General features: G+C 34.4%; 1 protein-coding gene across 1 annotated transcript in view; it reads right to left on the bottom strand.

Moving 5' to 3' along the window:
- LOC149089622 (uncharacterized) overlaps positions 1-17,625 on the bottom strand; it is a 36,145-nt gene that overhangs the window by 10,963 nt on the left and 7,557 nt on the right. Inside the window, exons 3-15 of the mRNA XM_089231719.1 lie at positions 15,971-16,236; positions 13,711-13,773; positions 11,128-11,244; positions 10,903-11,018; positions 7,290-7,345; positions 3,602-3,657; positions 3,230-3,336; positions 2,952-3,093; positions 951-1,015; positions 719-849; positions 513-613; positions 369-404; positions 109-236 (exon numbers count right to left, since the gene is read on the bottom strand). Of these exons, the coding sequence (XP_089087845.1) occupies positions 109-236; positions 369-404; positions 513-613; positions 719-849; positions 951-1,015; positions 2,952-3,093; positions 3,230-3,336; positions 3,602-3,657; positions 7,290-7,345; positions 10,903-11,018; positions 11,128-11,244; positions 13,711-13,773; positions 15,971-16,236 (1,384 nt within the window). The remainder of the gene's footprint in view (positions 1-108; positions 237-368; positions 405-512; positions 614-718; positions 850-950; positions 1,016-2,951; positions 3,094-3,229; positions 3,337-3,601; positions 3,658-7,289; positions 7,346-10,902; positions 11,019-11,127; positions 11,245-13,710; positions 13,774-15,970; positions 16,237-17,625) is intronic.

Raw genomic sequence — 17,625 nt, 5'->3', positions numbered from 1 at the left:
TTGAAAAAAAAATTAGGCTTTTAATAGTCTTTCTTATAATGTCAAAAGAACATAATATAAAGGGTCTATTCAAATAAATTTGCAATAAAACTCGTATTGTAAACTTACCAGTAGCTGAAGATCTTACGGCAAACTTCACTTTGTCAAAGTTATCGCCAAAAGTGGAAATCATGTTGGTTTTTATGGAATTTTTGACTATTTCTGGAATCTGTGATTCCGTCACCTTTTTCATGACACTGAGAAAAGACGTATGAAATTGATATTTATGCATTATTTAAATTGGATCAGCATATTTTTACATCAATGATGCAATTGAGAAAAACATCGACAAAAACTATGCGATTCAGTCATGATAAATGCATAGTTACTTTTTGCATAGATCTGCTCCACCACTCTCAGATATCCTGAAATGAATAAAAATAAGCGTTAAATTTTCCTACGCGAATACTGGAATTTGATATATTTATTATCTCATTAACAAAACTTTAACAAAACTACAATGAAATTCCTACCAGAATTTCTTTTCGAATTCTTTCAGAGCAGATTCAAGACATCCTTCAGTAAATTTTTGATATGCTTTTGTAGTCACCACGACTCCTTTGGGAACTTCAAACTGTAAAATAACAATACTATGTCTCCATTAATATAACCTAATTGTCATAATTAAATGTCATAAATTTAATGGGATGCATTAAGATAGAAGACAACATGAACTTGCATTGATTTCCGAGCCTTTTCCTTGTTTTTGAAGGCTACAAAGTTTACCCAGAGATGATCCTTTGCCTCCTGTCAGGTCAGATTCCTGACACTTCACATCTTCGAAACTGACGCATAATTGGCTTCCGTGAGCTATGGAAACAATTTTTAACACATAATATAAACACAGGATACACATATTTTATGTGCATATTTAATAATTAACCAAACTCATGTTTGTTATTCTAACTTACAAGCACTTTGTTGAAGTGGAATGTTTTTGGTTTGCACGTGACCCTTTTCGAATGGGCTTAATGACCTGAAATGAAAATATCGCAATAAAATATTGCGAAATACGTATATTATTGATATAATTTCGTATGAAATAAAATTTTGAAATTTACTGATTATGGTTGTTTTTTTTAACTTTTTTAAAGAATTTTTGCATATATGTCCATTTAATTCATTTTTATTGATACATTTAACAGGTTTAAAGAGATTTTCAGAATAAGAATACTATTACTACTTTACTCTGTTCGTGATACTCGTAAGTCATTCTTCCGCTTTTTCGAGGCTTAGTTCGTCCTGGACTGGAGTATGCTGTAAGGTTTTGGAGACCATACCTACAGAGGGACATAGACTTGGTTGAAGGGGTGCAGAGAAGAGCTACGCGTGTCCTTATTGGCACACAGGGCTTGAGTTATGAAGAAAGACTTCATTTTTTGAATATGTTTACATTGGATGAACGCAGGTGTCGAGGAGATATGATCGAAGTGTTCAAAATTTTCAATGGGATGGATAGGATGGACCATGAACTTTTAGTACACCGCCAATCGACTGCTTTTACAAGGGGACACCAGTATCGATTGGTGAGGGACAATGCAAGGTTATGGTGTCGCAGGGAATTTTTCTCCAATAGGGTTGTTAATAAATGGAATAGCTTACCCCCGGAGGTAGTAAATTGTAACACAATTGACACGTTTAAAAACAAATACGATAAACATGTTGGGGTAAATCGAGAAGCTCGATCCATTCTTAGAATAAGGCAACCATAAGTATTCTTTATGGGCATTGTATAATATTTTATCATGTGTATATATTGTTTGTAATTTGTGTTAATTGCATTTTTAATTGGGTTGCTGTATTTTTGAAACATATGACAACCATATTTTTATGGGCATCTTTTTATCAGCCACCTCGTTGGGCATTTTGCCTGTTGTGGCGTTGTATTTGTATTTGTTGTATTTGTATTTGTATTTCTTTGGGGGAAATTTTTTAACTAATTGGTCTTGCTGGAACGTGTGTTATTGTTATTAGTTGTATATGTAGCCCTAACTCATTTATGTTGTCAGAGTAATGCTTGTTTGTGTTATACTGGTATTGCCATATCTTTCCATATATGGAAGTGAAAATAGCAAATTTCTGGATTTTCATATTATGGAATTATCTTGTTAACGATCACAAAGAGTAAAACTGGTAAATGAGTATGAAATTTTTTTAAATAAGAGTAAAAAAACAAATTCTTGTCTCACAGTGAAAAACTAACTAACGACCCTGATTTATGCTTCCTTTTCAATTTTTTCCAGTTTTTAAATTCAAATATCTCTGCGAATATCATACCTAGAAACGTGAATTTTTTTTTTTTTGGCCTTAGGAGATATCGGGCAATAACTTTCCAATTGGGTTTTTGAGGACAGGGTGCCCGCATAAGAAATTAATGTTTTTATTTTAACAACTATACAACCAACCCCTTGCAACATGAATGACATATCTGAGTACTGTACGTCATTTGGATACTTTTTCTAATAGGAAGTATGCCTCTAGGATCGCCAGTAAAACTCCATATGCCCTGTTACCTATGCACCCTGCATAATTGTTTATCAAAATTTTCTCCGACATAGTCCCGCCCCTTAACAAGAGCAATGGCTAATATTGGCTGTTTCGGCCGTGTTTGGTTTGAAAGAAAGTATAAGAAATCTTAAAGTTTTATTTTCTTTTCGTCTGAAATGTGTAGCTTCAAATCTAGCAACATTTGAAATATTTTGCATAATGATTCGACGGAATGCCGAAATCATCCTCTAGATCTCGAATAGGTTTTTCTTTTTAATTGAAAAATATTTTATTTTGTACTATACAGTACTTATATGTCAGCCTTGCCATCCAACGAATCTTTTTCCTCGAAAGAAACTCTAATGCGTGTAATTTTAAACGCGAGGAGCACACAAAATATTTTCACGCATACACTTATGACTCACCCGGTGACGACGATTCCGAAGCCTTTTTTGTCACGAAGTTGCATTTCTGCGAATTTCGCTGCCGTGTCACCTTTAAATTCTTTTTCGAATTTAATAGCTTCAGTCTCTGTCTCTCGGATAGAGAAAGTGTATTGACAGTTATCTACAAAAATAATACGAAATAACAATATGAAGAGAAGATAAGACATTAGTATGTAAATACAGTTCTATAAAGTTTTGTTATGCACTGAAGTTTAATTCGGAAATTCCTCATTTTCCGAAAGTAATCAAATACTTACGACAACGGAAACTGAAGGTTCGCTTATTTACTGAATGGATATGCTCTGTGCAATTTTCCACCGGAAAACTGAAGCCATCAGATCTCATCACATAGCCGTAAATAAACCTATAATAGATCCTCAGTTGAAATAAAGTCACTAAAAAAGGGAATTAATTTTATTTAATTTATTATAATCCACCTCGGATCGATTCACAATCGCGGTAAAATATTGTGAAGTTATTTGCCCACAAGAAATTTCTCTCTCCTCTTTTAACATTGCAACAAGATTGAGTGCAGTAATCAGTGTTCATTCGGATCTGACTGTATTTTTATCACAAAACACCAAATCTTATTCAGAAATGTTTTAGTATAAAATAATGTTATCACATACCTGTTTTGACCAAGTTCGGGACTCTTCAGTATGCCCAAGTGTATAATAGCTCCATCCTGAAAAATAAGAATTCAGAAGTTGCTCATAACTAAAATATCTAATTTAAAATATGAATTACGTTACTCTCTTGGCAATAATATTCACGAAGTATTAAAATGTAAGCCTTTGTTTTAATGATAAGCTTAAACTGCACTGACTGAAAGTCAAAATCACTAGGAAATTAATGCGACTAATATGAGTACCTGATGCTTTTCTGCGTGATATGGAAATGCAGTATAGTGATATGCTTCAATATACACCAAGCATCTTCAGCCTATTGATTGCGAGTGTACCGTAGTGCTCAATGAAGCACTCACTGAAGTGCTCGATTTAGAACTGGAGATATCCTGATCGACACAATTCCAGGATTTAGTGATATACGTATGCTAACCTAAATTGGATCATATACTGTATCAGAAGAGACAAAGAATCGCCATGTATGACTTCTTTCCCTTTAATACAAGGTCACCATTTTTTCTTGCCGGAGTTTCGCCTATTATGATCATTCAAAAAATAATACCTATAAGAGATAAATGGTATAACATATGCTCTAATTCAACTGGGCATGATGCTAGTCCTTGAATGCAGTTTGAATGGGGTTATGAATTTTTCAGAATCGAAATTAATAACTCGCGAGTCTGGTGCGTCAGTGAGCATCAAGAAGCTGTGGAGTAATAGGTTGAAGATGTCTATTCAAATTCGTGGCATAGATGGTGTCCTGAATTCGAAAAATACAGACGACGACCTGATGTACATCAATTTTATGTATGATGATTTCGTATGCGGGGAAGCATTCTAGGAAAGAGTGTGGCTATAGATGGATGCAGGTTATCTAAAAATAGAGAACATTAATTGTGACTGACCCACGTTCTCGAAAAACAGGCTTATTTATGCTTTGTTTTATTGACGTGAGACATAACCGAATATTACTTCAGTTTGTTTATACTCGAAGGTTATTCAATCGCATAAACAAATATGGGATCGAAGTTTTTTTCCACACAGGTTTATTCCAAGTTTAACTGAGCAAACTTTCCTTATGATTGGATGCAAACAGATAATAAAAATTATTAAAAGGTTTTGGAAAAAAAATTCATCATTTTTGTTTTATCCTAAAGCTGTAGCAAACACATATTTATTATAGTTAATAGTGTTTATGGGCAACTGATAAAAATGGTGTTTTTCTAGGGTTCTTTTTTTTTTTTTTGGTGGAAAATAATTTTCGCTGTCACATTCTTGTGTGCCTTTGGGTGTTTTTCATAAAGAAGCACCGATGTCTACATCACTAACAACAAATAGATCAACTAAATCTGGTTGCAGTTAGTGGTGGTCCATGTCCACAGGTCGCGGAACAAAATTTCATATCATTATAGAACTGTCTTCAAAAACACTTTCTCCAAACACATTTTATATCATTTTCTTCCAATTCATTACCAACAGTTAACGAAAAAAGGAACAAATTCTCAGTGTCCAATATTAGTAGAATAGAATATTAAAATTCCGATCAAGGAATACAAGCTCTTCATACGAGAGAAGGAGCAATTAAATACTTTTCATAATCCAAGACCAAGGGGAAAAAACCCTCATGACCAACAAGATCGTCTTTCGCATTCCCTAATTTTCATTCAGGCTTCATTACCCTAAAATACCCATGGATGAGAGTATTAATAAGAGTATTAATGTCAACGACTACCATCACATCTCCCACACCTGTATAATCAATGAGATTATGCAATTTTATTGCTGTATAATAATGTATTACATTCTTGGCTGTCCACAGATGCAATTACGTTAGGTTACATTTAAAAGATAATCTATTTAAACTTAATAATTTAATGAATATACACGCGAAATTAATAATCATAATTGTAGTGTTCTGTAGCGCGTCTCTCAGTTGACAACCTTGACGAAACAATATGGTATAAGGCTCGAGAGCATAAGAAGAAGAAAAGCCTCAGGAGACCGGAGGTTGCAAAAACAGAGAGAGAGAATGGTGTGGAAAAGCGATCGAGTAGGATCGTCGTCTGATGTTAACGTTCTTATTTTATTTTTTTTTATTAATAAATTTCTGTTTATGCTTATGATCATGAGTGCTCACTATTCAAAGAACATAAGGTCACTACAATAATAGTTATAAAATGATTAATTTTTAATTTTTTTTTCAAAATAATTGTACGGAATACATTCCAACATAAGACACGCATGACCGAAAATCACCTATCACGAAATTATTTTTATAGTCTGCAGAGATCAGCAATAGACAATGTCTTACGGTACAATCAAAATTTTGAAAAATTAAATAAATATAGACGCAAAATATTTTATTTCTTTTTCTTTTTTTTCGGGAATAACATGAGGGAACAGAAACATTAAATAAAAATTTTTCATCGTGTTCCTCCCCCCCTCACCTTTATTACTTTTACACGTGGTAAATCAGAAATTCTGACCTGTTCTGAATAAATTATTTAAAAAAAGCTGTTAAAGATAGAGACAAACGGGTTAACCCTTTATATCCGACATTGTGTAAAATAGAATAAGAAGAAAATTATAATGAATAAAAGTATAAATGTGATGATGATGATAATAGTGAATAGCTATCGTTTAAATTGTTTGGTTGGTCATTTTAGTTCTAATTAAAGAAGAAAAACAACGTTTTTGAAACAATTAGTTATTTCAAAACAAATTATCTAACCTGGTACTTCTAAGTACCGTCAGGATATAAAGGGTTAAAGCATTTGAAAGGGGAGATTTCAAAGTTCTTTTTGTTTACTTCCATCCTTACTTTCATTCTTTGTAACACCCATGTCACGAATAACATGGCGAGAAACGCTATATGGACTTGACATCCTCCGCGTCACTGGAAGGTTAGTATGTAAAAATTTTGCTATAAATGAAAAAAAAAAAACCTAAAACATTTTCTTTCGAATTCAAAAAGTCATTTGTCTCTATTTAAAGAGTTTTTTATTTTTATTTTTTTTTTTTTCAAAATAGGTCAGAACTGCTGGACCACATCTATATTACATACGTAAGTTATAACGGTAATATAGCTGAATGGTGATTGTTGCTTCACCTAATGTTAGAAATGATAACTATCACGTTTCTATTTTACAAGAATGATGGCAGACTAACTCTCACAAATTAAATAGTGGATACACTCAGTGTTGTAACTAGCCATTCCTGGGCCTTGTGCAAGAATTTGCAATTAGGTTTCTTCTGGCGCATTCTTGGGCCCAGAATGGCACATTTAGGCCCATTCTAGGCCCCCTTCAAAGTGGGCCCTTTGCGGGTGCACCTGTTGCACCTGCCTAGTTACGGCCCTGGATGTACGGAACAAAAATCACCAGCAATGAAAATATTCAAGCTTTGGTTCTGAAAGATCATTAACGTAATCCTGGGATTTTCTTTTTACAATTTTCTAATTCATCCTGCTGTTTTACCAGATATACCGTAATGTGATATGTTGCACATCATGCGTAAATGATTTTAAAATGAAAGAGTCTTTTCAGAACAATTCTTTCATTTTACATATATATTTTTTTAATTATTCATCATTCAAGGTCGCATTAGTGAGTCACGGAAACAATGATTGCAAAACAAAAATAATATTATAAAATAAGGCAAAAAAGAAATTACGGCCCGATCATATACTTACAGTGAAATTTCCATAATAGTCCATGATGGTACCCGTCTGTAATTCCTCTTGAGATCCTGATATCACAAAAGGTTGAGCGTATTTGTTATATTATATTCACCTTAACATGTCATAAAAGTGTGTGTATCATTAATAAGTGTGATTGTATAACATCAATTTTACCATTTATGAAATAGTGTAAGCATTTACAGGGTGATCAGCGAATAAGCCCTTATTTCAAAATTAAATATCTCTACAACAAAGATCAATAGAATTATGCGGTAAACGGTACGTTTATTAGCAAAACTGTAAGAATGTTGTACAGAAATTTCGAAAATTTAGTTTTTTTTAATTTTTTAAAATTTAAAAAAAAAACAACGAGATTTTGGATTTCCGAAAATCCTTATTTGTGTGAAGAGAAACCACTGCATTCGCCTAAAGTTACTGCATGGACTGCGGTATGCGCCAGAGGCATTATCGGCCCCTTCTTCGTGCGAGAAACGATTACTACTGAACGTTACGTTACAATTTTGGAACAATTTGTCAGCACACGTGGCGCATACCGCAGCCCATGCAGTAACTTTAGGCGAATGCAGTGGTTTCTCTTCATACAAATGAGTATTTTCGGAACCCCAAAATCTCCAGTTTTGCTTTTTTTTATTTTAAAAAATTAGAAAAAAAAAAAAATTTCGAAATTTCTGTACAACATTCCTACAGTTTTGCTAATAAACGTACCGTTTACCGCATAATTCTATTGATCTTTGTTGTAGAGACATTTAATTTTGAAATAAGGGCTTATTCGCTGATCACCCTGTATGTAGCTTACGCACCTACCTTCATGTTTCCACAATTTACCCCACCCGAACTTTTCTAATTTTTCGCCAGAAAAATCAAACGATATACAGTAAAACCTTTGCAGATACCAACGGGACAAAAAAAATCGTCATTAATAGAGGGGGATGACCGTTAATCAGAGGTTCATACTACAGTCGAATCCCGTTTTAACGAATACCGTTAATACCGAATAGCGAAAATCTCGTTTTAACGAACACTTTTCTAATCGCCCAAATAAATTTACATAGGAACAATACTATGTAACCTGGAATTCCTTTATAACGAAATTTCGTTTTAACGAAGTGATTCCTCCGGTCTCTTGGCATTCGTTATAATGGATTCGACTGTATTGCTCTACTATGGGAAATAATTCTTTAGTCATAAAAGAGGGTTGACCATTAAGAGGGGTTTTACTGTAATGTGTGTCCCAAAACTCCACCATCGAAATGGAAGATGTGATAGTACACACCAAGAAATACAGTATAATTTTTGCAAGGAAATCCAGAGTCACAACCCACTCATTTGACGTGCATCACCCCACTTCAGATTGTCTCCAAAATCTGGCAACCTAGCTGGTTTTTTTGTACATTTGAGATGACAGGGAAATTTCACCCACGGTGTGGAAGGAAAAAATGTCTTCTTTCATAGACAACTATGGAGAGGGGGGGGGGAAGGAATATAGTTTTGTTTCTCTTTCTCGCTTATAGTTTTCTGTGGAGGTATTTCTTCCCTATCAACATGCGCTAAATAAAAAAGTAATTTGCTTCTCCAGGTTCCATTGCTGAAGTTATTTGTCTTGACATGTGTTAGCACCTTTCTACAGGGGGTTCTGTTAATGGACCGACACACTCAGAGGGTTGTCAGCAGGCATCAAGAGGAAGAAAAAATTGCAATGGAACATGATGTCGCAAACCACGTTGAGAGGGTGAAAACCGCGAAAAACGCAGGCAGGCTCTGAGTCCAGAGGAGACGAAAGGTGGATGTCAGTTGATCGCTGAATGCGTTCGTGGGTTCCTATTGGGTCACTTTAAATCACTCATTTATGCGACGCCTGTGGGCACAACGGAGGATCTCATAGAGCGGATTGTCGTCACTGCGGCAGACATCAAAAGCACGCCTGGTATCTTCGAGCGCGTCTGGGAATCGTTTTTTGCGTCGTTGTAGACTATGCAATGACGTCAGCGGCCGCCACTTCCAACAACTCGTAATAATTAGTCAAATAAATCTTTTTGTTATTATATTGTAGTTTTTGTCATTCCAGAATGACGTCGAAACCTTCATGCATTTTTCACGATTTTCACGCTCTCAACGTAGTTAGCGACACTATGTTTTATTGCAATTTTTGTTCCTCTTGATGTCTACTAACAACCCTCTGAGTATGTCTGCCCATTAACAGACCACCCTGTATATTAGCAGCTTTATCGAACATATCTTGTATTTTGGTGAAAGGAGTTGGGGTGAGGTCACCCCATACACAGGGTGATTCAGAAAAGATGGGGAAAACTTTTAAGAGGTGATAGTACGCATCAATAGACAATTGTCATCAAAGAATGCATGGGTCTAACGTGAAACACAAACGCGATAGCGCGTTTCGAAACGGCCGTTCAGCAAACGTTTAAACGACATTCCTGTTGAAATTTATCGGGAGGAAAAGAAAAAACACCATGCATGAAAATGTAACCTGGGGAAGAAAAGAAATCGTATATTATATAACCATATGCAAATATACGTCATAATGAATAAAAGGTACGAACGCCAGGTGTGGTTGCACTCTGCAAAACCTTCACTGGGCTGGCGTCCGTGTCTTTTATTCACTGTGACGCAGATTTTCATACGGTTTCTTCTTCCCCAAGTTACATTTGCAAGCATGGCGTTCTTTTTCACCCGATAAATTTCATCAGGAATGCCGTTTTAACGTTTGCGAAGCGACCGTTTCGAAACGCACTAGCACGTTTGCGTTTGGTGTGTTTAGAGGTGTACTATAATCTCTTCAAGTTTTTCCCCATCTTTTCTGAATCACTCTGTATACACAGAAGAAGCATCAAGTGATATTACCAGTAAAAAATAATAAAAAAATATTAATTTACAACTGTTAGTCGTTCTTATGTGAGTTTGTACTATAGCTGGAACGGGGGGGATGAGATAGAGGGCAGCCACTCCGGTCAGAAATCGTGAGAATGCAAAATATTCTTTGAGAAACAACACCGTTTTGAGCTCATTAACTTTTACAGCGAAGTAGCAAATTTACGTTTGCTCCCGCCTCTGACACAAATGATCTCGGTTCCTAGATACGACCCTTGCATGTGCTACCTACAAAAAATTGCATGGTTGCATTACAACCGTCAGTTGACACGTGAAAGAGACCACGTTTACCCGCAAAAATCCACAAATGACCACTACATCGTACATTCACCTAGTAAGAAATCCACTGAGGAATTTTTAATGGATCGGTGCATTGTGTGCTGAAGTGTCTGTGGCGTAGCATATTTATGTTGTCTGAGTTATATGTGTTTCGTGTTCTATTTGGGCCGTCATCTGTATTATATATTTTGAAGTAAAAATGGTGGCTGCCTGAATTTTCGTAACATGTAATTATCGCTTTCAAGTTTTTCGTGTAATTATTATCGTGTGATTATCCTGTTCTCAGCGAAGGGACTTTTTCAAATGGAAAACAGGCTTGCGTTCGCGCCTGGAAGTTGGCGAGATTACTTATTTTCATCTATTCAGTAAGCACGACAGGCCAACTCTACCCTGGAATAGCGAGTTCGATGTGCGACATTAATGTGCATTCAATTCTCACCTCGGGCACGTTGTCGGACGCCCCACAAGTACACGATCCTCTCATCTTCGCCCTCTACGGTTATAGTGCCATGAATCATACCAGACTGTTCGTAGGAGTCGAAGATTTTCCTTATCCTGAAAAATACTTCTCACAATGAAATAAAAAACAGGAAGTTTAAAGTATCCAAAAAATAATAATAGTACAATATGAATCTGTATTTCTATTTTATACCGTATACCATACGTTTTGAGATACTTGGTCGGTAAACGTGACCACGATGCGGATTGCCCGGCAAAACTTGAGAGGGCTTTCTTTGGTAAATCTGTCTGAAAATCAAAGATGTCTGATGATGCAGTCCACCTAGTAAGAAGTGAAGTTTTATGGAGCAAAGGTACAATATGAAATGAATTGTTTTCTTACATTTGGAAACGTTATCCAAAATTTTAATTTACTTTATCCCTCAGTCACAGTGTATTATTGGTATTATACACTGTGATATTACTCATACTTCCTATTGGTATTTACAAATCATTACGCGTTATTTACTGTAGTACTGAATGGTTTTAACGTATCTGAAAAATTTGTATGTGAATTTTTTAATGAAATCTAGCCTACGAAACACATAAACACTGAGTCTCATTACAAACTATTATGAGCAAAAAATTAGGTATCTAAACTCTTAAATTCAGAAAAAACATATTTTACTTTTTTTTGTTGCTGCAAAAGTTTTTGACACAAACAAACAAGAAAGCAAACAACTACAGTAGCGCTCAAAAGTCTTTTGACAAATGCAATAATTTTTGTAGCGCTAGCTCATTAGCATTGCCCTGACTTTGACAAATGTAAAGCAGAAGGAATATACAACTGTATTTATCGATATCACTGTAGCTGAAATTTGTTTGTTTAGCGGTTACTCAACTTTTATTGTCAAATTTTTCTTTTTGGATGGATCGAAAGGGTTTTCACAAATACAGTTTAATCAAATATAGAGTAATTAATTCTTATTTTATGTGAATTTCTGATAGGATTATGCACAATGAACACTCTAAAATGTAGAGAATATCCGGTGGATTTTTTCAAGAAACCGTAATTAAGGCTTTAAATATGTAGTGAAGTTCGGCTTAGTGATTAGCAGGTGATTTTGGTATTTCGAGATAGTTCATAAGCTTGTGGAACCATGTTTAATAATCTGAAGAACCTGTAAAAAGTAATTTTCTTTCTATACGACCAAAGAAGACAACATATAGGATAGATAGAACAATCGAAATACAAGCAAAGAGAGAACCTCGAAATGTCCACGAAGCGAAAAAACCTGATGAGTTTAATTAGAAATACGGACTGAATGTGAGTGTATCGCGTGTAAAAAAAAAACATTGGGTGAACATTATGGATTTGTTTGGTTGTCTTCCGCGAGGAAAAAAAGTTGTTATTATTTAATTACAGAAGGAAAAGAGAGAGGGAGAATTACGTCAAAACTCCCCAATGACTCCCCTTTGTTTGTTGTGGTTGTTTCTTCTTCAGAAGGTAAAAAGTGCCATTATCTTTAGCAGAGAAACATCCAGACTTTCATCTTCGTGTTTAATAGTAAGAATCTATAACACCTTGATAATTAACTCATAATTTTTCATTTATTTTCACCTATAAGAACCAGTAATACCTCACATATTACCTATTTGAACCTTGTTTCTCTTGTCAATGCGGAGTGTGGCATAATTCTCCCTCTCCCTGGCCTTTCTGTAATTATGTAATAACGATTTCCGTTTTTTTCACGTAAAAGAAAACCAAACACACCTTATTACTACTACTAATACTACTACATCAAACAAGCCCATAATGTTCAGCCAACGTTTTACAAGTGGTACACTGAAATTCAGACCGTGTTTTGAAATAAATTCATCAAATGTATCGCCTAGTGGCCATTTCGAAGTTCTCTCTTTGCTTGCATTTTGATTGTTCTATCTATCCTATCTGTTCAATGGTCCTATCTTCAATGGTCGTACTGAAAGAAAATTACTTTTCACACATTCCCGAGATTATTAAACAGGGGTTTCACAAACTCATGAACTGCCTCGAAATAACAAAATCGCTTGGTACTTGAGCTTGACTTCACTGCTTCCTTGAAGTCTTAAATACACTTTTCCGAAAAAAAATTCCACCAAATATTCTTTACGCGTGTTTCAGAGTGTTTATTATGCGTTATGCATAATCCTACCTACTCCTAACCAGAACATGGCCCTATCAAAAATTCATATTACGTAAATAACAATTAACTACTTCTATATTTGTTTAAACTACATTTCTCAAAATAATTTCAATGTGTCCAAAAACAAAAATTAGGCAATAAATGCTCACTCTCCCAAAACAAACAAATTTCAACTGCATTCGTCGATAAATATTTTCCTTCTGCATAACCTATGTCAAGGTCAGGGCAGCGTATACAAATGAATTGGCGCGCTACAAGCATTATTTCATTTGTCAAAAGACTTTTGAGCGCTACTGTATATTCAAATGGCAATGGTTTCAATCACGTAGTCTATAGTATTTCGTGTGAGAAATCTCTTGGAAATAATTATTTCAAGAATCTGTGATGCACCATGTAAAATAATAATATGTATATGACTGTTATAAATTAGCTTCACTGGAAGATTTGAAGATTTAATTTTCAATTGCCTTTGAAACTAAAAATTACGACTGAGAAAAGATTAGTTGTTAGTGTCTTTGATGGAACTACACTACGTGGGTGTAAGAATTATTTATTTATTTAACTGAATATAGAACGTGAAATACCTAGATAACTTGTAATAATTGCTTTGACTTGAAACTTACACAAATGTGAATCGTACATGCTTGTATTTGGGAGGAGAATTATCAGCTTCGCCTGGAATTTCTCTACAAAAAAAAAGCATAATCTAAATTATTGAAATTATATATTGATAGTACTTCTCAAATCTCCAAAAAAAAACACCATATTTTCTCTTTGGGTTTTTGAATCTTAAGGTATCCGACTACGTTCGAGAGCATTTATCTGTAAAATGGTACTGCAGTGAAGTTTAATAGCATAGCATTTTTTGGTAGAAAGTAAAGTCTCGAAATGGTGAAAACGGTACAAATTTTGGTCTACCTATGTTATTTTCTATGAAAAAGTCATTTTTATGGCAAATTTCAAGCAAAATTCATGTAATATTCGAAATACGATTGCAAAAAATAACAAAAAATTTTTACAAATGAAATAAATAAAATAAAAGGAAAATATTTTGGCGAATTAAATTTGGCGATTTCATAACAAATTAAATATTTTGTTATTTTCGCAGTAAATGTAGTTAGTAATGTTGCAGATTATGAACCAAAATTTAAAGGATTACTCAATAGGCTCATAAGTCTCAAATACGTTAACGTACGTGCAAATTTTTTTGAAAAATTTCATTCCACATTTCGTCTATAAAACACTGTAATTTAAAAAGTATATATGTACATATGATATACCTTTTGAGGTCCATAACCACAACAATATATAGCAAAATATCATGTTAATGACATAATGAATAGATTTCTAGAAATCATGTCACAAACTCAAGTAAAATTTCAGAAATATCATTCTTCGAAGATTTTATTCACGGATTACTTGGATGTACTATGTACTATTACTATGTACAAACGCAACTCTTAACGTGAACGTAACTTCGATTCTGAACACCATATAAACAAAACAAGAATTGTTTTGGAATTGCAAAGAATAACGCTTTCATAGTTTGAGAATTTTAAATACACAAAAGATTTCAAACTCATAAGAACTTAGAATATAGAATCATAAATAATAATCAAAATAAGAATCAAAAATTATTCATTCCTTTTCAAAAAATCTTCCCTTAGATGATATGCAATGGCTCCCTCGTTCAATTCACTCAGTGATGGAAGTCAACACGTCGTGTTTCAACCCCTTGTTCATTCCCTCAAAATTCCCTCAAAAAATTTCCCCTTTGTGAAAAATTTTCTCACAGATTGAGAACAAATATGCTGCCATGTATTGTTAAAAATATTTATCTAGTCAAGTATAATAAGAGTCCGTTATAACGGGTATGGCTTATAACGACAATCTCGATATAACGAGTGATTTGTAGGTGATTGTCAAAGAGCTTATGTTACAAAAAACATCCGCTTATAACAAGAAGTCCATTATAACGACAATTTCTCCCGTGATTGTGACCTGTCGTCGTATAACTGACTTCTGTATTTCACCTTGGAAAGGCATTGCACGAAATTTGAAAAACAACGTTTTGAAAAGATTTTTTCTAGTTTGGCCAGCTCTCAAAATTTCCCACAAACGCAAATAAATTTTCCACGTGGAAAAATTAAAGTTCATTTTACCCTCGAATACGCGAAATTTCCCCGGATTTGCCATTACTGAATTCACTTTTCAATGCAAGTACAGAAAGCTTTTACTGGAAGTTCTCTCTGCCTCAGAGAATGCTGAACAACTGAAATTCCTACCAGTTCACGACGCGTTCTCAATATGTGTTGTCACAAAATTTTCAAAACTGAAATATAATATTGAAATGTATGCAATATTAAAATCATGTCACAATCCTTTACAATCCGAATCTTGCATCATGCGATTTCTGGCTGTTTCCGACGTTAAAGGAGAAATTCCGTGGGAGGATAATTAGTTATTTCAGCTGAGTATGGTTGGTTCACTGGAGCAGCTTTCAGAAAAAGCCTTCCCCTTACTTCTTCCTTGCTTTGAAAAATGGATTGAACGTTGAAACCATTGCATGTCTGAGAGAAGATACAGTCAATTCGCGATAAGTCGAACTCCGATAGCTCAAATATCTAATTAAGTCGAAGTTTTCACTCGGGACTAGAAACGCTTCCGTATTTTATTACTGAATTTTTCCCTTAACTCGAAGTTTTATTATTTTAAGTTTTCGATGATAAGAGAAATATAAAAAATTTATCAGAGAAAAAGACAAAAAAATTTTTGCTCTTTAACCGAATCACTCCTTAACCAAAGTTCCACTGTACCAATATTTCTGGATGTTTTATGACTTTACCCTAAGTTCTTGTGGAATTCATTTTGTATGTGGTTTACCTTAAAATGCCGTTGAAAAATATCCTCCATTTCCGCATGGGAAGCAGACATTGAACTTTCAGTCGTTGAGACCCAAACGTGTAGCTTTCGCCATCCTCCGATTGGAAAACATGCTCTTCGGGAATTGTGAACGTCTGACCGTTCGACAGACGCAGCAACAGTGAACACTTTATACGTTTTTCGTGAGGATTTCTGGATACACTGACGGCCAAGCATTCGTTGCTCTTGTTGACGCCAAAGCAAAAGACATCATCAGATATGCCTTCCTGAAGCAAATAATAAGTTCAGATTTGATAAAAGATCAAATCCGTAAAAGAAACAAATACGAATATGAAATCCATGGAAAATTTTTATAGATCAAATCCGTAGTTATGTATAAAAATCAGATTCTTATCAGAATGAGAAGGTGGTACATCCCTCTTGGTACACGTGCATATTTGTGGCACCACACATAGTCAATCTCAGTCATAACGACATCGAAGTTTCCACGATATTTTGTCGTTACCACCAAGATTGACGTTATCAATACTTTTTTTGGTGAGGAATACAATCAGATGCAATCAAATACTGCGCATGAAATTGTTTCATATTCTTAGCGTTTCCATACTTTATTCAGAAAAATATGAGAAATTGGGATGACAAATAACGGACCTCACTGATTCTGGCCAAAAACGTTGTCAATTGTCGACTAAGACAACAAATATTTCTTATAAATGTAGCCATTGGTGGAAAAATACCATGTTACAGCATATCCACAGTGATTTAAAATGTATTTAACAAAAAAAAATTGGTCGAAGAAAAACATGGAATATATTTGAGATGACTGACAATACAGTGACCTCTCTCTCTTATGCGTCTGTGCAAGGGAATGAGAAAAAAATTCATAAGTGAGAGAAGCGTATAAGTGAAATTCCATAAAAAAAGTATTTTTTCACAAGACAAGACACAAGTAGGAGAAACTTGTACCTTGATCCATAGTGAACTTTGAAACATTCAAAAAATAATAATAACAGTTTCAACAGTATTGCTTTCTAGCTGAGGGTTTTGGAGTGCAAGAGATTAGAAATGCGTAACCTCACAACTGAACGTAGTTTCAGCTCTTTGGCGTTGACAGACATTTTGCAACTGGCACATTTTAGTAGAAAAATTGTGTTCTTGTTTTTGCTTTGTTTCTTCTCAACGTTTCAAGTTTAATGAATTATATTTAGTATGTGTATAATGTATGTATACATTCTCTGATAAACCGTACCAAGTGCTCAATCATACCAAGCATCATAAAAAAAGTTTTAATATTTTCCAAAACAATAGAACATTGTGTACCTTGAAACAAAAAATATTGTGTTCATTGGAACAGTATAAGACTTGGAATTTTCCTAGTTTACCTTGGAATACTTGACTTACACTAATTTTTAATACTTCTTTTTTATGCAATTTATGTTCTATTTATAAGTTTTATAGTTCTATATTTTTTTTTTCATAAAAACTTCAACTATATCCATTTCTTCTCTTCCATTCATCTTTTTCCTGGTCAAATTTGTTGGAAAAACATAATGTTTACTGTCAGGGATGCGTCCCAACATAAACTTTTACCAAATTAATTTCTTTATAAAGAGAGGTTAGAAAATATTTTATTGTCTTTATCAGGACAAGATACA

The sequence above is a fragment of the Pholcus phalangioides genome, unplaced genomic scaffold, assembly GCF_987345545.1.
Source record: "Pholcus phalangioides strain wild (caught in Gottingen) unplaced genomic scaffold, Ppha-v1.0 ptg000001l_1, whole genome shotgun sequence".
In the NCBI taxonomy this organism is placed as follows: Eukaryota; Metazoa; Arthropoda; class Arachnida; order Araneae; family Pholcidae; genus Pholcus; species Pholcus phalangioides.
Note: the sequence above shows the minus strand (reverse complement) of the source record. Positions and strands in the feature narration are given on the sequence as shown.